The sequence below is a fragment of the Tachypleus tridentatus genome, chromosome 13, assembly GCF_004210375.1.
Source record: "Tachypleus tridentatus isolate NWPU-2018 chromosome 13, ASM421037v1, whole genome shotgun sequence".
Taxonomy (NCBI): Eukaryota; Metazoa; Arthropoda; class Merostomata; order Xiphosura; family Limulidae; genus Tachypleus; species Tachypleus tridentatus.
Genome location: NC_134837.1, coordinates 6,702,652 through 6,727,659, shown reverse-complemented (window position 1 = coordinate 6,727,659; position 25,008 = coordinate 6,702,652). Strand labels below are relative to the sequence as shown.

The 25,008-nt window shown below is 33.0% G+C and overlaps 1 protein-coding gene across 5 annotated transcripts in view; it reads left to right on the top strand.

Moving 5' to 3' along the window:
* The window catches only part of LOC143238897 (uncharacterized), a 47,692-nt gene extending 41,057 nt beyond the window's left edge, over positions 1-6,635 (top strand). For all 5 annotated transcript variants that reach the window (XM_076479526.1, XM_076479527.1, XM_076479525.1 and 2 more), the window contains 3 exons: positions 3,737-3,876; positions 4,720-4,905; positions 6,309-6,635. In XM_076479526.1, the coding sequence (XP_076335641.1) occupies positions 3,737-3,876; positions 4,720-4,905; positions 6,309-6,463 (481 nt within the window). In that variant the 3' untranslated portion in view covers positions 6,464-6,635. The remainder of the gene's footprint in view (positions 1-3,736; positions 3,877-4,719; positions 4,906-6,308) is intronic.
* The last annotated feature ends 18,373 nt before the right edge of the window (positions 6,636-25,008 follow it).

The window sequence follows — 25,008 nt, the reverse complement described above, 5'->3', positions numbered from 1 at the left end:
TAAGATACAGCACTGTCTATATCACTATAGAAAGGTATATTTGTACCGAATTCATTGTTACTTGGTTGACACCCACTCATGAATAGTTGAATAAAACTTGAAATTCTGCTTTCTTCGCTAAACAATTGAGTAAAAGTTAAAACTTTCATATTCATCTATATCTGTGTCTGGGACCTGTGAAACAAAAACTATTTTTGAACCAAATCCCATTTTAAATGACCGAAGTATGGAAGACCACTGGTAAAAATCCTAAAATTACGCTTCTGGCGTCATCTTTACCCGAATAATTACTGCAAATAAGTAAATTCAACTTTTTTGTTTATCATTATATATTGCCTGCAGAAAAGGATCTCTGAATCCCATTCTATGTAAATTTGTTGAAACATGGCTAAGTAAATGTTCAAAACCCCTACGATTGTGGGTCTATTTAATATTTTTACCTTCCTCACCAAATGACCAAAACGGTATATTCCATGTTTTTATATGCGTATGTATGGGGCGTGTATAAAAGTATATTTATTAAATTCCATGTAAACTGCTCAAAACACAGAAGGATAATTGTTTGTCAAAAACCCTAAAATTATTTATTTTGTGTCATTTTGACCCCCGTCTATTATTACTAAAATAGGGCATGTCACCTTTTTCTTCGATGCTTGGAATGATACAAAAGTATCTTCGTCCCAAATACCAGATAAATTGGTCAAAATATGTCAGAATAATTGACCCAAAACTCCAAAAGTATGTCTTTTGGTGAGCTCTGACCCCCATAAAATGTTAAAATGGGTACATCCAATGTTTATGTTAATATGTTTAGCACTTGAAAATTTATGTTTGTTCTAATTTTCACTTTGTTTTCTGAAAATACGACCGCAAAGGAATCCAAAATATACATATTTTAGTTATTTTATGTTAAGGCACTGAACTCGTAATCTGAGGGTCGCGGGTTCTTATCCCAGTCGCACCAAACATGCTCACCCTTTCAGCCATGGGAGCGTTGTAATATGACGTTCTATCCCACTATTCGTTGTTAAACGAGTAGGCCAAGAGTTGGCGGTGGGTGGCGATGACTAGCTGCTATTTTTCTATTCCTATACTTCTATATTAGGGACGCCTAGCGCAGATGGTCCTCGTGTAGCTTTGCGCGAAATTCAAAACAAAACGAACAATCCCCTGTAAAGACATAATTAACTGAACAATAATCAGAGGACATATGTTACTGATAAGCAAGAGAGTGATCCTTGTAAAGTAAGCTGTACTTGAAAAACATTCTTGTTTAAAGAGTTTATGAAAGTTTTACTCTTCGTGGGAGCCACATGGAGCTCTTCACACCTATGGATAAAAATGACACATGAAGAGGAAAAAAAAGGAATTGAAGCTGTTAATACATACATTCAAATAAATTCATGCGAAGGGGTCTCTGCTTTAGAAAATACCGCTATCATAGGAGCCAGTGGAACAAACCTTTGTCCTAAAGCAAAACAATCACTGCCAGTATGCTTAGTTTCAAATACACGCCTACTCCTGTGGAATAGCAGGACTCACTGTATAGAGATTTACTTTACCTGCAAACAGCTACAAAAAATACCCGCCTACTGCTGTGGAACAGCACAACTCACTGTATAGAGATTGACCAGCACAACTCACTGTATAGAGATTGACTTTACCAGCAAAGAGCTACAAATTGATAATCTTAAAATGTTTCGAGCTATTCTGTTCGAACGAAAAAACAAAACGTTTCCTCAATCAGCACAGTTTGCTTGTAAGCACAAAGTTACACAATGTGCTCTACCCACCACGGGTATCAAAACTCAGTTTCTAGCGTTGTAAGAACGTAAATATGAGACTGTGCCATTTGAGATTGGCTAATCAGTGCACTACCTTTTGGAAAGACAGTGATGAACGTCAGGTAACTTTCGGAAAATTTGGATTCACTGGAACATCTTTCTACAAAGACTGAAAATAAATGAAGACATCATTTAAAAATTGTTCCTCATTAAGCTTTAAAATATACCAAAACACTGAGGGGAGGGTAAACAGAATGAAAACACGGTAGCTAAATAGGTAATGCTGATTATAAGCGTTGTTCATCTAGTTTTAGCTATTTTATATATGTGCATCTTGAAAGAGTGAAATGTGAGGGATTTTTATATAGATATTTATTATATTAGTTTCCCAATATAGGCTGCAAAATCTTGTGTCTAATTAGCTGCGTCTTTCAGGAGGCTGGACACGTAGTAATAAATAAAAATTAAAACTATTATTCCAGTCAACTTTATGAAGTGGCGAAATTCACTGAGTATATAACGAAATTGGCTTATTTTAGAAATTACTATTTTTATCGGTATATGTTTGTATCAGATTTTAGAGATCTTTACAAAATCTAATTTCTTGCTTTAAATGTATGTATACATTTAGGATAAAACGAAAAATAATACATTTTCAAGTAAGAATAATTGGAACTTTTTGATAATGACGCCATTTGTTGCAGAAAGGAAAGAAGACATTTCAAGGACATTCATTCAACCCAAGTAACGTTTGGTAATAGTAACTTTTGGTTATAGTAACGTTTGGTAAAAGTAACTTTTGGTAATAGTAACGTTTGGTAATAGTAACGTTTAATAATAGTAACGTTTGGTAATAGTAATGTTTGGTTATAGTAACAGAAAAGCTTGTTGTGGTGTTCATATGCCATATTACAAAACAAAATGTCTCTATGAAACAGCAGTAATTTTACGGACTAACAACACTAGAATCCGGAATTAGATTTCTCGCTGGGGACACAGCTTAATGTGGCTTTCTATAAAATAAAACCACTATTGTCATTCTCACACGTATGTTTGTCAGGACTGTTTTAAAGCGCTTCATTGAATAATTATTGCCAAATAACATTGTTTCTGTCAATACAATACAAATATAAACTAAGCTATAAAGTGAAGCAAACAGTTAAAATTTGCCCGTTTTGATTTGTTTTTATGTGTAAAATAAACTTAACCGTGACTGGGTTAGAAATTATATTTCACAAGTATGTAAGAATTGTCACTTTTGTTCAATAGATGGCAAAAGCTGAACAAAATAGAAGATGTTGTTCGTTGTAAAGGTTAAAGATTTGTTTGTTTTATTGATAACCACAAAGCTACACAAAGGGCTTTTCTTACCTGCTCTGTCCTCATAACCACAAAGCTACACAAAGGGCTTTTCTTACCTGCTCCGTCCTCTGCAGGTATTAAAACCCTACTTTAGTCTTATAAGTCTTTGTACTTACTACGGCTTTTCTTACCTGCTCTGTCCTCTGCAGGTATTAAAACCCTACTTTAGTCTTATAAGTCCTTGTACTTACTACGGCTTTTCTTACCTGCTCTGACCTCTGCAGGTATTAAAACCCTACTTTAGTCTTATAAGTCCTTGTACTTTCTACGGCTTTTCTTACCTGCTCTGTCCTCTGCAGGTATTAAAACCCTACTTTAGTGTTATAAACCCTTGTACTTACTACGGCTTTTCTTACCTGCTCTGTCCTCTGCAGGTATTAAAGCCCTACTTTAGTCTTATAAGTCTTTGTACTTACTACTAGTTACTGAGGGACAATAAAAAGAAAGGACCGAAGAAATATGATGTTATCTATATAATTAATCTTCTAGAATTCTAAGCAAACAAATATTTATAGAACCAGGTGTTTTTTGTATCTGATTATCAAATAAAGTTGATTGTGTAATTATATCATATATTCTGGTTTTAACAGAGTGTTTATGAGCGACATGTATCTTCGGTGCAGTGTAGCTGTATTTGACGCTTGTTACATCGATGAATGTCTGACATCTGGTGACATTATGAATGTAGCTGTAGGGAGATTTTGTTTATATCCTGATGATTTATATAAAGGTAGCTATGATTTTGTATTTCCAGAATTAATGATGTAAATTTCTTAACATGTTAGGAATTCGGACATTTCTTGTTGGTTTATCAAACAGGTTTTGTTAATATACTGGTGATATCGATGATAAATTAGTAAAAATATTATTTTCTTTATATCGTAAAAAGTTTTATTAATTGCTTTAATTGTTAGTGAAAGGCTGATACTTCAGTGTTACTGTAATTAGATGTAGATAGATAAATAGATGAATGGATAGAAACGGATCAAATCCGAACAATCACTTTCTTAATTATTTGAAATTTATATGCAAGTTGTTTTTAGAAAAGTTAAGATAATTCATGTATGTCTTCACTGATCTTACTCTTGAAGTAAAGGCCTAATTGTATATATGTTGGGCATTTCTGTGCAAAGCTTGTTTCAACATGAACTGTTCTGTCATAGTTATTCATAACTGCTAAGCTAGAATTAGTGATTCATTCAAATTAGGAAGTCATGTTTATTTATTGTTTGTTGACGTATTAAACTTTATCAGTGACTAAATAATACAAGGGTGACGAGTGGTTAGTATTTTGTGGTATTAATCAAAAGGTTGCAGATCTGAAGTCCACCCACGCTTACATATATCCTTGAATAATCCATTTTTATCCAGATGTAAGATTTGTGGTTACCTAAAATGGACCAGCATCCTGTTCAGAGGAGTTGAAACTTTTCTCAATCCCCTTTGCCACAGAAAACTGGAGTTAAACACCTGTCCAATGTGTTTTTAAGACACAAACTAAGTTAAATATGTTTATTATAAGTTTAAATTTTGAACGCTCATGCACAGACAAACTTCCCCTTTTGTATAACAGACAAAAAAGAACAGACAAAACTTACTGCTTCTCCACCACCGAACCACACAGACTTAGCTAAAGAAGGTTGTACTCCGAAAACCACTGGTAATACATGTAGGGCAGGAACTTCGATTTTGACCCAAGGACAAGATGACTCAGTGTTAATGATGTGTAACAGTGAGTTGTTGTCGAAATTGAACTCTGGTAAGTGAAATTTGTTAGTTACCCTCAGTAGTGGTTACCCATGAAATATTGTGTAAGTTTTATGTTGCTGAAATATCACGATATTTCATGATTTCACAGTTGTTTCATGATCAAACAGATCATACGATTTTAAAACTGTCACAACTGTTTACTATAAAACTTTTAGTAGCTCAGTTGTTTCATGATCAAACAGATCATACGATTTTAAAACTGTCACAACTGTTTACTATAAAACTTATAGTAGCACAGTTGTTTCATGATCAAACAGATCATACGATTTTAAAACTGTCACAACTGTTTACTATAAAACTTATAGTAGCACAGTTGTTTCATGATCAAACAGATCATACGGTCTTAAAACTGTCACAACTGTTTACTATAAAACTTATAGTAGCACAGTTGTTTTATGATCAAACAGATCATACGATTTTAAAACTGTCATAACTGTTTACTATAAAACTTTTAGTAGCACAGTTGTTTCATGATGAAACAGATCATACGATCTTAAAACTGTCACAACTGTTTACTATAAAACTTATAGTAGCACAGTTGTTTCATGATCAAACAGATCATACGGTCTTAAAACTGTCACAACTGTTTACTATAACACTTATAGTAGCTCAGTTGTTTCATGATCAAACAGATCATACGGTCTTAAAACTGTCACAACTGTTTACTATAAAACTTATAGTAGCATAGTTGTTTCATGATCAAACAGATCATACGGTCTTAAAACTGTCACAACTGTTTACTATAACTCAGTTGTTTCTTCAAACAGATCATAGTAGCTCAGTTGTTTCATGATCAAACAGATCATACGGTCTTAAAACTGTCACAGCTGTTTACTATAAAACTTATAGTAGCACAGTAGTTTCATGATCAAACAGATCATACGGTCTTAAAACTGTCACAGCTGTTTACTATAAAACTTATAGTAGCACAGTTGTTTCATGATCAAACAGATCATACGGTCTTAAAACTGTCACAACTGTTTACTATAAAACTTATAGTAGCACAGTTGTTTTATGATCAAACAGATCATACGTTCTTAAAACTGTCACAACTGTTTACTATAAAACTTATAGTAGCACAGTTGTTTCATGATCAAATAATTTATTTTTACAAGTTAATTGTAAGGCGCAAAGTAAATTGTTGAGAAGCTAATTCACAAATGAGAACTTTCTAATTTACAGATGTACAATGTTCAAATGGATAATAAACTTTATAACAGTATAAAGACGATTACGGGTGTTATTGAACTGAGTAAGGAAAATTACAAAATCATTAAGAAATAGTACATAAAGCTCTTAAAATTTAAATTGTACTTAATGTTATGAGGATTCCATTGACAAAAGTTCAGTGTACCTTCCAGTAGTTATTACAAATAACATTATTTATTTCAGGAGAAATTCACATCCGGGACCTTCCTCAGGTAGGTGGTAACATTGAGGAATTAACCTTTGATAAAAGAAATTTTGAGGTCACCATTCTACCTGACCTCGAACCTACCGATCTTTGTCGAGTTATAAAATGGATGAAGAAGTCTCAAGGTGTTTGAACATAAGAAGAAAGATAAACAAATTACTGTGTTGTTTCTAAATAGGATTTTGTGATTTTGTTCAATAAGAACGTTGAATTATTTCGTATGAGAAACAATATAAAAGAGATCAACTGTACAGTATTTTGTTGTTGTTGTTTGTCATACAAAAATAAATGTTCTGTTTTATTAACTATTGTGAACTGAACTTTATATACTTAATAAAGTAGTAGTAAAAATATAAATTACATTATCACTTTCAAGTTTATCAGACACTTTTATATATATATATATATCAAGGGAGAAAACAGATGATCCACCATCTTATAACTAAAAACAAAACATTTTGTTTAATGTAAATATATTATCTGCGTAGAAAAGAAAATTCTAATTTATTTTGGAAAAAGAATCGTCTCTCTCCCTATATATATATATTCAAGATTCTAACATAAATACACACACACACGCATGTGATTAATAAACCAACTCTCTGATGACCAGAAGGTCAAGACAGTGTTTTCCCATATTTACCCCATTCCCAAACATGACAATAATTGCTTTAGATATCAACCTGTTCCATTACTTAAGGTCCGGCATGACTGTGTGGTTAAGGCGCTCGACTCGTAATCTGAGTGTCGCGGGTTCAAATCTCCATCACACTAAACATGCTCGCCCTTTCAACCGGAGGAGCATTATATGTGACAGTCAATCACAGTATTCGTTGGTAAAAGAGTAACCCAAGAGTTGGTGGTGGGTGATGATGACTAGCTGCCTTCCCTCTAGTTTCACACTGCTAAATTAGGGTCGGCTGGCGCAGATAGCCCTCGAGTAGCTTTGCGCGAAATTCCAAACAAACAAACAAACCATTACTTAATTAATTGATATTTCAGAATCTTAATGTTCAAGAAATGTATCTTAAAACTATGCTAATAGAACATTATGATGATTCTATATGTTATCATATTAAAGTTTTTATTTACAAACTATAGCAAAGTTAATTCACAAATGCACATTATGTGTGTTTTGAATCTTGGGTCCGTAGGTGAACTACAAGTTTCTCTGTTCTTATTTTACAAATGGATATGTGACTGACATCATTATGTAGTTATCCACTGAAAGAAAGGAATACCACCGGTTATATTCACCACATATTCCAGTGGAAGCTGATAATTTCAGTTTATCATGAACAGCTATTAAGATAATATATATCATACATCAAGATATACTGGTACGTATGTCAATTATTATGGGTGTATTGTTTGTTTGTTTTCGAATTTCGCGCAAAGCTACTCAAGGGCTATCTGCGCTATCCGTCCCTTATTTAGCAGTATAAGACTAGAGGGCAAGCAGCTAGTCATCATTACCCACCACCGACTCTTAGGCTACTCTTTTACCAACGAATTGTGGGATTGACCGTCACTTTATAACGCCCCCACTGCTGAAAAGGCGAGCATGTTTGGTGTGACGGGGATGCGAACCCGCGACCCTCAGATTATGAGTCGCACGCCTTAACCCACCTGACCATGCTGGGCCTTATTCGTGTATATATATATATATCAATCTTTCAATTGAGATTGTGATGAATGTGTAACACACCAGTTGATTAAATACATGTATACGGATACAAACTTCGGAGTGATAATTATACTTGACACATAAAATACATTTTTGGAGTTAAAAAAGTAAAAGATTAGGATGTTATTGTCAGGGAAGGAATTCATAGTATGATATTTTCAGATAAAATGACTTATACGTAAATATCAGATAGTTCGGCTTAATAATGGAAGGATCGAACAGGAAATTGAAAGATTAATTTCAATTTTATTTCTCGACTGAGAGCTAGATAGAATGGATACTTTCATAGCAAATTAATACAATATTTATCATTCAACTACAATAACCAACGTACTTTCATAACAAATTAATACAATATTTATCATTCAACTACAATTACCAACGTACTTTCATAGCAAATTAATACAATATTTATCATTCAACTACAATAACCAACGTACTTTCATAACAAATTAATACAATATTTATCATTCAACTACAATTACCGACGTACTTTCACAGCAAATTAATACAATATTTATCATTCAACTACAATAACCAACGTACTTTCATAACAAATTAATACAATATTTATCATTCAACTACAATAACCAACGTACTTTCACAGCAAATTAATACAATATTTATCATTCAACTACAATAACCAACGTACTTTCATAGACAAATGGATGCTTGTTTTCATTGGTTGATTTAATAAATTGCCAGCTCTCTATTTTTGAAAACGGATCTCAAACTAAACACAATATAAAATAATTAGAACTAGGAGAATGCATCTGTTTCGATCTAGCAAGACACCTTATGTGTTTTTAATGTTTTTTTACTTAGCATTATTACAACATTGGTTGTTTTATATTACCATTTGCTTGTTGCAAGATACAGGCATAACCTGCTCAGCATATTAAAGGACATTACGTTTATTGAACATTTCACCATTTGAGTGATGTTACGGTTGTGTTCCCACGGATAAAGTAAATACAACTGGCTATAGAGAACACAAATACAAAAGCAACTAAAACTCAGTATTATTAACAGTTTTCTTGGCCACGTGTTTATATCTATAACTGTATAGATTTTCCTGAACGTATGCGAGGTACTTTTGCTGTCAAGAGATGAAATGTGAAACTCACTAAGTTACCACGGATTAAACTGAAGCAAAATAATCTACAACAGAGTCCAGCTTCTCCCGTATACAAGTCATTAGCCTTCCTGGTCTTGTGATTTGTGGATCGCAAAATGGAGTTTTACAGTCCCAGTTTAACCACTGCTACTTTATAAACAATGATGTAGGGTTAAATTAAATGAACTCTGTAATATTAAAATCTTGCTTATAGTGAAGTGAATTTTAAAAAATTTTATGGTGATGAAACATAAAACCCCATACAGAAAGAACTAACATGAGATGGCTGCTTATATATAGCGTTCCAACAACTCTGAGCTGACAAGATATTGAAATTTTAAATCGTCACCTCGCGATCTTTCCTAAATTTATTTCTAGACTTAAGTTTTGTATTTTGATCGAAATAGTAAATTGGCAAAATTTTTCGCCCCCAAAATTTGAAGTAAAATTTCTCAATACAAGTAAATAAAATGTGTGATTAAAGTGTTAAATGAACTACATTATCTAGCTATTTCAGCACAGTGTGAATAACAAATGATTAAAGTGTTAAATGAACTACATTATCTAGCTATTTCAGCATAGTGTGAATAACAAATGATTAAAGTGTTAAATGAACTACATTATCTAGCTATTTCAGCATAGTGTGAATGACAAATGATTAAAGTGTTAAATGAACTACATTATCTAGCTATTTCAGCATAGTGTAAATGACAAATGATTAAAGTGTTAAATGAACTACATTATCTAGCTATTTCAGCATAGTGTGAATGACAAATGATTAAAGTGTTAAATGAACTACATTATCTAGCTATTTCAGCATAGTGTGAATAACAAATGATTAAAGTGTTAAATGAACTACATTATCTAGCTATTTCAGCATAGTGTGAATGACAAATGATTAAAGTGTTAAATGAACTACATTATCTAGCTATTTCAGCATAGTGTGAATGACAAATGATTAAAGTGTTAAATGAACTACATTATCTAGTTATTTCAGCATAGTGTGAATAACAAATGATTAAAGTGTTAAATGAACTACATTATCTAGCTATTTCAGCATAGTGTGAATAACAAATGATTAAAGTGTTAAATGAACTACATTATCTAGCTATTTCAGCATAGTGTGAATGACAAATGATTAAAGTGTTAAATGAACTACATTATCTAGCTATTTCAGCATAGTGTGAATGACAAATTATACTTAAGATGTAGGTAAGTTATAAATACAGCATACCTCAACATGTAAATCAGGACAAAGGAGGGAAAAGATTATACATGTTACGTTGATTCACCAATTGAGTTTTGTTTGTTTATAATTCATGAATAACGAGTAATTTAATTGGGATAATTACAATCTTAAAAACATAATTACCTGCATTATTGTTCTATTTGACAAATTTAAAACATTTATAAAAGGAATGTAAAAAAAAATTAGAACCCACAGGTACTCTGGCTTCAAATATTAAATATTCATAAACAAAAACTGCAATCCTTTGGTTTATTTTAAAATGATGCCAGAACATTCGATATCGTATTTCGAACTTATAAATTATTACACACGCATGTTGATGAAAGAATAAATACTACAGAGGAAATAGACGAAATTTTATTAGTCATCTGATTAATGGTTTTTACCCAATGTAACACAGGAAATGTCAGTGGGAGATGTTGACAACAGTAATGCTTGAACATAAATGACTGAATTTCGTAACGTGTTTACCGATTAACGCTTCGTTTCAGTATGGTCTTAAACTTTTCCCCAGCTAGTATTTAGACTAATTTCATAGTGTTCACATTTTCCCTATTAAACACGATTTTTTTTCCCTTTTGCCCCCCAGTGGCTCAGCGGTATGTCTGCGGACTTACAACGCTAAAAACTGGGTTTCGATACTCGTGGTGGGCAGGGTACAGATAGCCCATTGTGTAGCTTTGTGCTTGATTCAAAACAACAACAACAGTTTCCCCTTTTCATATTTTCGTCTTTCGAAGCTCTAGTGAAATAAGTAGTTGAGTCGAACAACGCAAAATGATAACCTTTTCTTTATGTTTATTGGCCTTAAGATTTTGGCCAATAGTGTACCTTATTCAATAGAAAAGAATGGGTAAGTTTTCCTGAACTACTATATAAATTTTTTTTGTACTGTGTTCGTTAAGTGCTTTACTGATTTATCAAATTTGATTTAACAAGTGACCATGTCCATCAGAAAGCGGGAAATCCATTAACTGTTTCTTTTTTTTTAAATTTCGCCCAAAACTACGCGAGGCTTATTTGCGCTAGCCGTCCCTAATTTAGCAGTGTAAGACTAGAGGGAAGGCAGCTCGTCATCACCACCCACCGCCAACCCTTGGGCTACTCTTTTACCAACGAATAGTGGGATTGACCGTCACATTATAACGCCCCCACGGCTGAAAGGGCGAGCATGTTTGGTGCAACCGGGATTCGAAGCCACGACCCTCGGATTACGGATTAATCGATCTGGACATGCCTGGCAGCTCACAACACATTATCAAGTATATTTTTAACTAAAATATGGAAGAGTTTGAAGAACTTTTTAACTTATTTCTTTTTAACAAATAAAGAACTAATAAGCAAAGTTTTCGTTCGAAAAATTTTAAACTTCTAGTATTTACTTTATCTTTCCTGAGAAATTTCTCTTATAGTCAAAATCACACTTAATGTAGAAGTTATTTAGCGAAACATTTTCTTTCTCTCTCTAACTAACATGTTCATCTAGTGAGCGTGGCCTTCCATTCATCCCTTTCTACCGTTGCTCTCATGATTTTTTATAGTTGTAATTCCTAGTACCTTAGCACTATCTGTCTTTGTCTGCCTTTGTTTTTCTTTCCTGGGATTTTTCCTGTCATAAGATGATTTCAATTTTTCCTTTTCTCATGATATAAAATTATGTTGTCTTTTTGTGAAACTTTCTCATAACATTCCTTTTGTCTTGACCTTTTTTTTAAAACGATTTCTTTACTTCTCAATCTGTTCCATATTTAGGAACCACATTTATACTGCATTGATGCGTTTCTCCATTGTTGATGGTACAGTCCAACGTTCGTTACCATAAAGATATATTGAATGAACAAAGCACTGTGGCACTCTTAGCTGTGTTTCAACTGTCAGTTTCTTTGTTAGTGAATGCTGTCTTCATCTAAAGGAATGCTTCTTTTGCTATTCCTATTAGCTTTTTGATTTTGAATAAAATATTACGAAAGCAACTCAATTTTTGTAACAGATAAAAGAAAAATTGTATTATTTTATTTTTAAAGACATGCAATAGGCTTGTGGTAGAAAAGATATCAAGTAAATTATATGACATACCGAATGAATAAGAATATTTAATTACACCTCTAACTAATTTAGCTCTTTTTGAATGGCAGGTGTGGAAGGTTTTTTCAGTTGGTTATTTTGACAGTCTAAGCTGGTGGGAAATGTTCCATTGCATTTTGTTTGTTTTGGAATTTCGCACAAAGCTACTCGAGGGCTATCTATGCTAGCCGTCCCTAATTTAGTAGTGTAAGACTAGAGGGAAGGCAGCTAGTCATCACCACCCACCGCCAACTCTTGGGCTACTCTTTCACTAACGAATAGTGGGATTAACCGTAACATTATACGCCCCCACGGCTGGGAGGGCGAGCATGTTTGGTGCAACGGTAATTCGAACCCGCGACCCTCAGATTACGAGTCACACGCCTTAACACGCTTGGCCATGCCGGGCCTGTTCCATAGCAATACATCTTACAAACATCCTTTATGTTTTCTGAAGATTAAATTCTGGGTTATATGAAGTATCCATATTCAGCCTCCTTCGAATCTACAAGTATAGCGAGCGATAACTGTTTTCTATTTAACTGGTCTGGCTTCAGTATAAGTGTTTTATAACCACTTATAACCACCGCCAACTTCTGGACAGATCTTTACCAACGAATAGTGGGAGAGATTGGCCGTAACATTACCACTTAAAGGACAAACATGTTTGGTAACTACATTCGAAACTGCAACACACAGAGTGTTAGTCGAGCACTATAACCACCAGACCATGGCAGATAAAATAATTTACTATTTACAAATTTGCATTTTTCCTTCGTGCTCAGAGGAATATGATGGCTCTACCACTAGATAACTGTCTACACATATAAAATGTATATTTCTGGTAACTTTCAGAATTCGTAAAGCATTACCTAACGTGTTAAACAAATTGTAACATCGTAGTCTTTATAGTTAACTAAACCAAGAGAAGTCACTCAGAAAAGATTATGAATTCTAACATTAAACTATCAGAACTGGACGACATTAAAATTGTAAGCTAACAAAATATATTTCTCAGGTCAGTGTAAAATTACATTCAAAAATTAAATTATCTCTATTGTTAGGTGCTCGTAAGATTGGGCTTTACTTTCTCAGTGGCAATATATCACTGATTCTCCTATTGGATTACATTCGACTTGCTCACAATTTCCACCAGGTAGACCCAGTCTGTTACCTTCAAAAGAATTATAACGAAATCACTTAAAAAGACTTTTCACGATAAATCACGAACCATGGAAAATCTAGAGGGCAAGAATAGAAACGGGTGTGATAAAATAAGATCTGCAATATGAGAAAGGCTTCATCACTTCATAAAGAATGACATTAATATCCATTTCATTCTCTAGGTATGCAACGATTCAACTGATATGTCGTAGAAATAACTTGTATCATTTTCCCAGGTGGAAATCTTTTCCCACTGTATTTGTACAGTGTACACTCTAATCTACCATTAGTCGCCACATTATGGGGTACGACGTGTACAAGGTCTCCGTTTGTATGGTCCTTTCCCTCAAAGTGGGCCTGCTTTTATTTGTTTACCATACCACTAATTAAAAGTAATACCTCTGTCTTGTAAATTTTAAATTATCCGCTGAGTACACACCCTTTCTAAAAGTAAACGATTTTCGGTGGAAACACGTTACCTACAAAATGTTAAACAATGTCAAAATGGAGTTTCTGATAGAGACCGTTTCATCGTTATGGTTATCTCGTGACTAGTTAATACGTATATTAAAACTCATCTTCCTACAACGTAGTCTACCGCTTGCATACACTGGTGGTTTTAAGCACCACAATTTCAAGTCCTTTTGTCAAAAACTGTGCACAAATTTACTGTCGTTAACAGCGTGAATACCTCACGAATGAAACCATACATTCTGATCATTACAAGTAAGACAGTGTGAACAACAGACTTAATTATCCTTGCTCATTACAAGTTCATATTGAATAGATGTGCACGTAGGTATAGTTGTGAATTTCTATTAAACAATGTATAGCTATAAACAGTCATCATGCCACAGGGTTATTCTTTCATTTCATGGAAGCAGACAATCCAATGTACAGGGTGGCCCGTAAGTCCCTACCCATCTATATGTTATTATGTTATATTCAATTACGCATGTATTATAAATTTGTTTCTTTTTGCAGAGAAATATGGCCGATGTAAGCCCATGTTGAGGAAAATGTCTCACAGAACATGGCGTCGCATAATATTATGCAACGAGAATGAGGGACAGCACACAGATACACTGGATACATAAGATATATGAATGGGTAGGGACATACGAGCCACCCTGTAGAAACAAAATATTTGTGTACCCTCTTGAAAACCAAATTATGATATTTTTCTTTCTAGTACGTTTTGTGCTATACACGACATTGAAAACACTTCATATGCCGTTCATAGATTAGTAGTTATAATTATTTAATAAATTAAGTGCGATAATAAATACACATAATTAATATTATAAATAATTATAATACAGTTAAATTTAAAATGTTGATGTTACAGTAAGGTGAGTTATCAGTTTTTGGATAGTATATATGTACGTGTTTGTGTGTATATTTTGTGATAAATAAACAATGGGATGTGTGAACTGTTCCTATCATAGGGACTGAAGTCCAGTTTGTAGCGTTATGAACCGTGTAGCTCAGTGTATCTTAACATTTTCCAACATCATTCATTCCTGTTTTTCACAACAGTTCACTCATCCCAGTTTGAAAAAAAAACAACACAAAGTACTAAATTAAAAGTCATTATAACTTAGATAAACATTAAACTATATCTAGAATGAATACAACATAATAATATATGTATTCATAAAACTACATCTAGAGTGAATACAACATAAATAATAAATGCATTTATCAAACTATATCTAGAATGAATACAAGATTAATAATTATATTTATGAAACTACAACTACAGAGTGTTCGGAAAGTCACTGTGCACTTATATATTTATTAACAGACATGTTTCAATATAGAATACAGGAGGTAAATATGAATGACAATTTTAAATAATGTTGAAAGTGACCCCCGTTGGCATCAGTACAGGCTTGGATCCTTCTTATTTTGTTTCTAAACACCGCTATCAGTTGCTGGTTTGAAATAGACTGAATGAATGCTGTTATCACTGCTTTCAAAACTGCACAGTGACTCTCCAAACACCCTGTAGAATGAATACAACATAAAATAAACAAATAATATGTATTTATCAAACTACAGTTAGAATAAATATTAACTAATGACTTTATTTCTTGCATAATAGGTAACACTAATTCACCATGATTCTCATATCATTTTTCTTCATGCACAATGGACTATCTACAGTGTGGATATATTGTAGAGAATGAACCTCGAATTTTTTAATATAATCCTTACGTTGGCTGTTGGGCTATTATGGAGAAAGAAAGCACAACAGCTAAAATGGTTTATTTGTCAATATTTAACTTTTGAGTTTGTGTAAATAGTCAACTTTTCTTTTCAACTTGTTTCTCCTTGAGGACTCAGTCTTCGGATACTTTTTCAACGATGTCAAGAAATGGCATCACTTTCTTATCATTTTAAATGGGTTTGATATACCTCATCATGACTTATATACTTTCTTCTAGTCATTCATAAGCTGAACAACATTCTCAATAGAATCTTAGGGCCTTGTATGTTACACAAACCAACATGTTCTACAAACAACCTATCACGATACATTATTAATTTGTAAATTAAAATAGCAACACTAACTCGTATCACAGTAACACTTTCACAAAGTCATAAAAATATGTAGGTTTAATAAGTCTTGATATAAAATGATAAAACCCTATCACTTTTAAAAGGTGGATCCTTCTTCTTCAGAGGGTCATGACATAATACAGTAAACAGTGTATTTTAAGATTTAAACAGTATAATCCAATTGGGGCAAAAGGCATAACGTTCTTCAGGTTCTGTGTTAGGAAATATTTCTTATATTTTTGTCCTCATGCTTTGGGAATTATATACTGTGAAGTCCAGTGTACATGTTCTCCATACAGGTTTCAGTACCCTGAAACTGGTAACAGTATCCCTTTGTTCCACAACCAGAGTAGCTATGTCATGCTGGAATTATATACTGTGAAGTCCAGTGTACATGTCCTCCATACAGGTTTCAGTACCCTGAAACTGGTAACAGTATCCATTTGTTCTACAACCAGGATAGCTATGTCATGCTGGAATTATATACTGTGAAGTCAAGTGTACATGTCCTCCATACACGTTTCAGTACCCTGAAACTGGTAACAGTATCCCTTTGTTCTACAACCAGAGTAGCTATGTCATGCTGGAATTATATACTGTGAAGTCCAGTGTACATGTCCTCCATACAGGTTTCAGTACCCTGAAACTGGTAACAGTATCCCTTTGTTCTACAACCAGAGTAGCTATGTCATGCTGGAATTATATACTGTGAAGTCAAGTGTACATGTCCTCCATACAGGTTTCAGTACCCTGAAACTGGTAACAGTATCCCTTTGTTCTACAACCAGAGTAGCTATGTCATGCTGGAATTATATACTGTGAGGTCCAGTGTACATGTCCTCCATACAGGTTTCAGTACCCTGAAACTGGTAACAGTATCCCTTTGTTCTACAACCAGAGTAGCTATGTCATGCTGGAATTATATACTGTGAAGTCAAGTGTACATGTCCTCCATACAGGTTTCAGTACCCTGAAACTGGTAACAGTATCCCTTTGTTCTACAACCAGAGTAGCTATGTCATGCTGGAATTATATATTGTGAAGTCTAGTGTACATGTCCTCCATACAGGTTTCAGTACCCTGAAACTGGTAACAGTATCCCTTTGTTCTACAACCAGGATAGCTATATCATGCTTAAGTCAACTAAATACTTTTTCCTCAAAATCACAGACATCTTTACCACATTTCACTCTATACACAGTTATTATTTTAGAAACTGTAATATATCTTCTCACTGCTTTAGGTGTAAGGAATTTATACTTTTTATGTTCAATGGTATAGCTACAATCCAAGAGGTATTCATTCAATATCAGTCTTTAAGTTTCACACTATTAAATCTTTCATCACACATATAGTATAAGAATGTTGGAGTTCTGCACAAAGCGAATTTTCAGTAAATTAATTTTGTTTGATTTTACAGGCAACTACTTCATAGCTAAAAACATCTTTCTACAAGTTGCATCTAAAATACATCTGGCATAATACTAGGCTTATTTACAGAGAAATTAGATATAAAGATTTAGTAGCATGATATATAAAACCAAGAAAGCTCTGCATCTAATAAGTGTAACCATGATGTTTAATGATGTGCCAAGTTTCATGTTGCTCTTGAAATTACATCATACTTTATAATTTGTGTTTAGTCCAATGGTCATGATTATTCACTGGTGGCACACATCACAGTTTTTATCTAGATATTAGTCCACTGGTCATGATTATTCACTGGTGTCACACATCACAGATTTTATCTAGATATTAGTCCATTGGTCATGATTATTCACTGGTGCCACACATCACAGTTTTTATCTAGATGTTAGTCCATTGGTCATGATTATTCACTGGTGCCACACATCACAGTTTTTATCTAGATATTAGTCCATTGGTCATGATTATTCACTGGTGCCACACATCACAGTTTTTATCTACATATTAGTCCATTGGTCATGATTATTCACTGGTGCCACACACCACAGTTTTTATCTAGATATTAGTCCATTGGTCATGATTATTCACTGGTGCCACACATCACAGTTTTTATCTACATATTAGTCCATTGGTCATGATTATTCACTGGTGCCACACATCACAGTTTTTATCTAGATGTTAGTCCATTGGTCATGATTATTCACTGGTGCCACACATCACAGTTTTTATCTAGATATTAGTCCATTGGTCATGATTATTCACTGGTGCCACACATCACAATTTTTATCTAGATATTAGTCCATTGGTCATTATTATTCACTGGTGCCACACATCACAGTTTTTGTCTAGATACTGGGAAGGATGTGGTGATCAGTTTTTCAAAGACACATCATTACAAACTTTCCACTGCACATGAATGTCAGCTAAACCACACATCATGACAAACTTTCCACTGCACATGAATGTCAGCTAAACCACACATCATGACAAACTTTCCACTACACATAAATGTCAGCTAAACCACACATCATGACAAACTTTCCACTGCACATAAATGTCAGCTAAACCACACATGATGACAAACTTTCCACTGCACATGAATGTCAGCTAAACCACACATCATGACAAACGTTCCACTGCACATGAATGTCAGCTAAACCACACATGATGACAAACTTTCCACTGCACATGAATGTCAGCTAAACCACACATCATGACAACTTTCTACTGCACATGAATGTCAGCTAAACCACACATCATGACAAACTTTCCACTGCACATGAATGTCAGCTAAACCACACATCATGACAAACTTTCCACTGCACATGAATGTCAGCTAAACCACACATCATGACAAACTTTCCACTGCACATGAATGTCAGCTAAACCACACATCATGACAAACTTTCCACTGCACATGAATGTCAGCTAAACCACACATCATGACAAACCTTCCACTGCACTTGAATGTCAGCTAAACCACACATCATGACAAACTTTCCACTGCACTTGAATGTCAGCTAAACCACACATCATGACAAACTTTCCACTGCACTTGAATGTCAGCTAAACCACACATCATGACAATTTTTCCACTGCACATGAATGTCAGCTAAACCACACATAATGACAAATTTTTCACTGCACATGAATGTCAGCTAAACCACACATAATGACAATTTTTCACTGCACATGAATGTCAGCTAAACCACACATCATGACAAACTTTCCACTGCACTTGAATGTCAGCTAAACCACACATCATGACAAATTTTTCACTGCACATGAATGTCAGCTAAACCACACATCATGACAAACTTTCCACTGCACATGAATGTCAGCTAAACCACACATCATGACAAACTTTCTACTGCACATGAATGTCAGCTAAACCACACATCATGACAAATTTTTCACTGCACATGAATGTCAGCTAAACCACACATCATGACAAACTTTCCACTGCACTTGAATGTCAGCTAAACCACATATCATGACAAATTTTTCACTGTACATGAATGTCAGCTAAACCACACATCATGATAAACTTTCCACTGCACATGAATGTCAGCTAAACCACACATCATGACAAATTTTTCACTGTACATGAATGTCAGCTAAACCACACATCATGACAAATTTTCACTGCACATGAATATCAGCTAAACCACACATCATGACAATTTTTCCGCTGCACATGAATGTCAGCTAAACCACACATCATGACAAACTTTCCACTGCACATGAATATTAGCTTCCAAGAACATATTTATGCAGAGCAATGGCTCAAAAGTAAAGTGAATTTTCACAGAGAGACTTCAGGTTTCTGTGATTTCAGTTTATTCAATGATCATATTCAATCATCATAAATGTTTTTAAAGTGTAGCTGAAAGCTCTTGAAGCCCCGATTATTATACTGTTATTGAAACCAGAATATATGTGTAGTTTCATTACATTGTTTTTGCAGTTGGAAGGTTTTCTTTCATATTAATAGCCATCACTTTAAAAATGATGCACAGATGTACTGTCTGTGTAGTTTTAAGCCTGTTGTTATCCTAAACCCTATGATGATTTTTATCATGTATGGAGAACAATAAAGGCTTTCTTCTCTGAAATATTATGCTCTTTTCATTCAACATCATTGGACAAACTCCTTTAGACATTACTATGACATCTGTGTCCAGTGATAAGTCAAATTTTAACAATATTGAATTTACCATTAACCACCTACACAGTTACTAAACATATTGCTCAGTGCAACACAACTCACCTCTAAACTGATACACTTTTGTCTTAAAGTTTAACTTTCTGAAATTTAGTGATGTAAAACAATAATGAAGTAAAAATGTATTTAAATTTGTATGAAATTTATTAATGAATACCTTATGGTAGTAAGGGTTAAAAACATTTTATTTTGGTGATTTGAACATTTCTTAATACATTTATTTTGTAACCAACATACTCTGAAAAGGAGAATTATAATAAACACATATAAACCATCAAATAAATGTTACAATTAAATAATTAATGTAAGATTGAAATGAACTGCAAGACAAACACCCTTATACAAAACAACGTAATAGTGAATTTTAGCCCAACTTATTGAACCAAAATGGCCTAAATCTGAAGATTATCTATTGAAATTTGGGTTGTTATAACAACTGACAAAATAAACTGGCCAGACTAAAATAAAAAATCAATTTGTTAAGAACTCAAGTAAATGGAACTGCCATATTTAACTGGAAATAAATTTAGAAATGTAAATAATAATGTCTAGCTTTAAAATGTTTAAACAAAAATGAAACCATAGTGATTTGTTCAACTCAATACAATTTATTGTATTAATAATGTTAAATGGAACTTTAAATGACAGAACTTAATTTGTAAAGTTAGACAACTATTTATTAAAATAAAAAAACAGGTTCATCATTGTGTGTACTGATACTACACACAATCAGTCTAACTGTAAACCATCCTTATGGATAATAATTATGTTCTTACCACTATTAACTAGTAATGATTAACTGTAAACTATCCTTATGGATAATAATTATGTTCTTACCATTATTAACTAGTAATGATTAACTGTAAACCATCCTTATGGATAATAATTATGTTCTTACCACTATTAACTAGTAATGATTAACTGTAAACTATCCTTATGGATAATAATTATGTTCTTACCATTATTAACTAGTAATGATTAACTGTAAACCATCCTTATGGATAATAATTATGTTCTTACCACTATTAACTGGTAATGATTAACTGTAAACTATCCTTATGGATAATAATTATGTTCTTACCACTATTAACTAGTAATGATTAACTGTAAACTATCCTTATGGATAATAATTATGTTCTTACCACTATTAACTAGTAATGATTAACTGTAAACCATCCTTATGGATAATAATTATGTTCTTACCACTATTAACTAGTAATGATTAACTGTAAACCATCCTTATGGATAATAATTATGTTCTTACCACTATTAACTAGTAATGATTAACTGTAAACCATCCTTATGGATAATAATTATGTTCTTACCACTATTAACTAGTAATGATTAACTGTAAACCATCCTTATGGATAATAATTATGTTCTTACCACTATTAACTAGTAATGATTAACTGTAAACCATCCTTATGGATAATAATTATGTTCTTACCACTATTAACTAGTAATGATTAACTGTAAACCATCCTTATGGATAATAATTATGTTCTTACCACTATTAACTAGTAATGATTAACTGTAAACCATCCTTATGGATAATAATTATGTTCTTACCACTATTAACTAGTAATGATTAACTGTAAACTATCCTTATGGATAATAATTATGTTCTTACCACTATTAACTGGTAATGATTAACTGTAAACCATCCTTATGGATAATAATTATGTTCTTACCACTATTAACTAGTAATGATTAACTGTAAACCATCCTTATGGATAATAATTATGTTCTTACCACTATTAACTAGTAATGATTACAGTATCAAAAACAGTTTGCAAGAAAACTAAAATTTAAATTCTGATAGTGGCATTTACTTTAATGGCATTTCTCTATAAAAGTAAATAAAATCATAAGTTATAATTCCAGAATTTAACTTTTATTAGCTCAATATATCACTATTACAGCTTTACCAGCTTTCAGTATCCTCCAAGTTCACTAATCCAGTTAAGTCTAAATTGGAACACTACTGTTAAGTTTAACTGGATTAGTGAACTTGTAGGATGTTGATCGCTCCTGAAGATGTTGTAATAACCAAATATTGAGCTTAAAAAGTTACATTTTGAAGACATAGGTTGTGAGTTTCTTTACATTTATAGAAATATCTCATAATAAACTCCAGTTTACATTAAACAAAGTTAATAATAATAAAACATAATATTCATGTTGATAAAACTAAATGTATGCATAGAGCTTCTATATCAAAATGAAAATAATATCTGAAGCCACTGAAAAATCTAATTTTCAATTTATCTAACAAAGAAAATGTTGTCATTATGGGATTTGCATTAGTTTATCACTGGCTCCTGTGTAACAATGAAAAGCACTGGCTTGGTGAGTATCTTTTTAAGTCAATGTTGATTTATTTAAAGATGCTGACCATGTTCATAATAGTAAATGTCCTAGTATCCATTCGTAAACATATTTAATCTCAATAAAGATGACACATTTGAATCTTTATTTTAAAGGGTCTGTTTTAATACTGTTAGCTTTATGTAACTTTATCAAGACTATAAATTACAAGTGTGAAGATTTTCATAAAGAGCAAGAAAATGTTAAAAAACACTTATTAATAAGTGCCTTTCCCAATACATATTAATAATATCAAATTATCTGTGACTATTTATACAATAAAGCTACCCATTTAACACTTCAACTTACACACGGGAAAGACTCCAGGGGTGACAGGGAATTAAGTTATGAATGCCCCCAACCCCCCTACAATGTTTATGCTATGTTTGGTGACAATCAGTTTGCCAGTTATAAGAACACACATAGACATGCATTCTTACACAGCCAAAATGGAATGCTACTAAAAACAACATTTATTAAGTATTAAACACACTATTTATCATTAGAAATCAATCACATAAATCATGTCATTTTATTATACTGAGGACTGGAAATTATGTTTTGTCTTTATGACTGTTTGGGAGACTGAGAGTTTAGTTATAATTTATCATTTAAATGTTTATGATGTGTTAGGTATAAGGTGAATGATATACTTCTGATGATACAAACAAGAAACTGACATTGAAATAGTGCAGTGATTGTACTAATAAGAGATTACTGTTAAAACAGATAAAGTCTACTGAAACAGTGTATTCATTGGAAATTAATACCAGAATGCTGTTAAAACAGATAAAGACCACTGAAACAGTGTATTCATTAGAAATTAATACCAGATTACTGTTAAAACAGATAAAGACCACTGAAACAGTGTATTCATTGGAAATTAATACCAGAATGCTGTTAAAATACAAAATGTAGTGAGAGTAATGACAGTATAATCTATTGTGACTGCTATTAAACAGGCTAACAAATTTGTTTTATGAAAATAGAAACTAACTGGCTTGTATTAAAACACGTTTTATTGGTAAAAAAAAACTTTCAGCTCTTTAAAAAGCTTTTCATCAGATGAAATGGCAAAAGTGTAATGCAGTTAGTAATCAGTTAGTGGATACCACTGGTTATCTAGCTCTGACTACATCTGGAAGTGATGACGGGTTAACACTCCTACGTAAAGTGGGGCCTAATAGGCCCCAGAGCAACTTGAAAGGTTATTAATATTAGGCTAATAATTTTGTATTTAAATAAAATTGCCATTTAAATCCATTAATGAATGGATTAACGAGATTCCCACTGTCCCTATCTACTATCTAGCGAAACCACAGCCAGGGGAATGGGCTTGGAGAAATCAGGACTAGAAACGTCTTTTCGTAGGAGTGTTAAGATCTACACTGTCTGTAGACATTTCTGAACTTACCAAATCAGCAGATTCTAGGCTTACGAGATACAATTTTTAATGGTAAACAACTATTGTCTGGTAAGTCTATTGAACCATGAATGTTATTAGAAACATTTTTCATTTAAAAGCTCTGAAAGAATAAGACATCTTCCACAGAAAACAAAGTAACTCATGTTTGCTTGTTGAATGTTCACATCTAACCACATTTAACATTACCTTATATTTCATTTCACTTCTGTTGTTGAAAGTGAAATTTCAAACTGTTCTGCTCTCTAATGAAAGTCTGAATTGTTATTTATAAGTTTGATGTTGACAACAAGCAAAGTTTCTCAATTACAATTATCAGTTGTTAGGATATGTTATCACTAATAATCTTCATGGAAACCTGAGGGACTTTGTATGTTTAAATACATGATCTTACTGTCAATTGTAAGATGCACAATTTAGTGTCAAGTACCTTGAGAAAGTGATCTACATCAAGAAATTACACTACACTCAATACTGTGTTATGTGGTCTTCATCAAGTAGACAATAAAGACATGGGGGAAAGTGGAGCAAACTCTGAGCTCTTTGGTTTGGGTGTTCATGGGTGAAAAGATGAAAAGACTATATTAAAATTATAGTCTCCATTCTTTTTCTGAAAAACGGTTTGTGAGCACAAATGACTAGATAATATACAGGGGACGATAAGGATTATAGGGAAATTTCCACCAATAGAATTACCCCACAGGTTAAACAAAAGTTAATGTATTTATTTTTTATTTCTACACCATTCTGTAAAATACAGTTATTAATACACAGACAACTTATTTTTTAAACACACTGTGCACAAATTCTCAGAAATGTCAAAAACATAAAAACTATTTTTTAGGTATTTGTGATACAGTATTATTGTAATACATCAAAACAGAGACGTGTG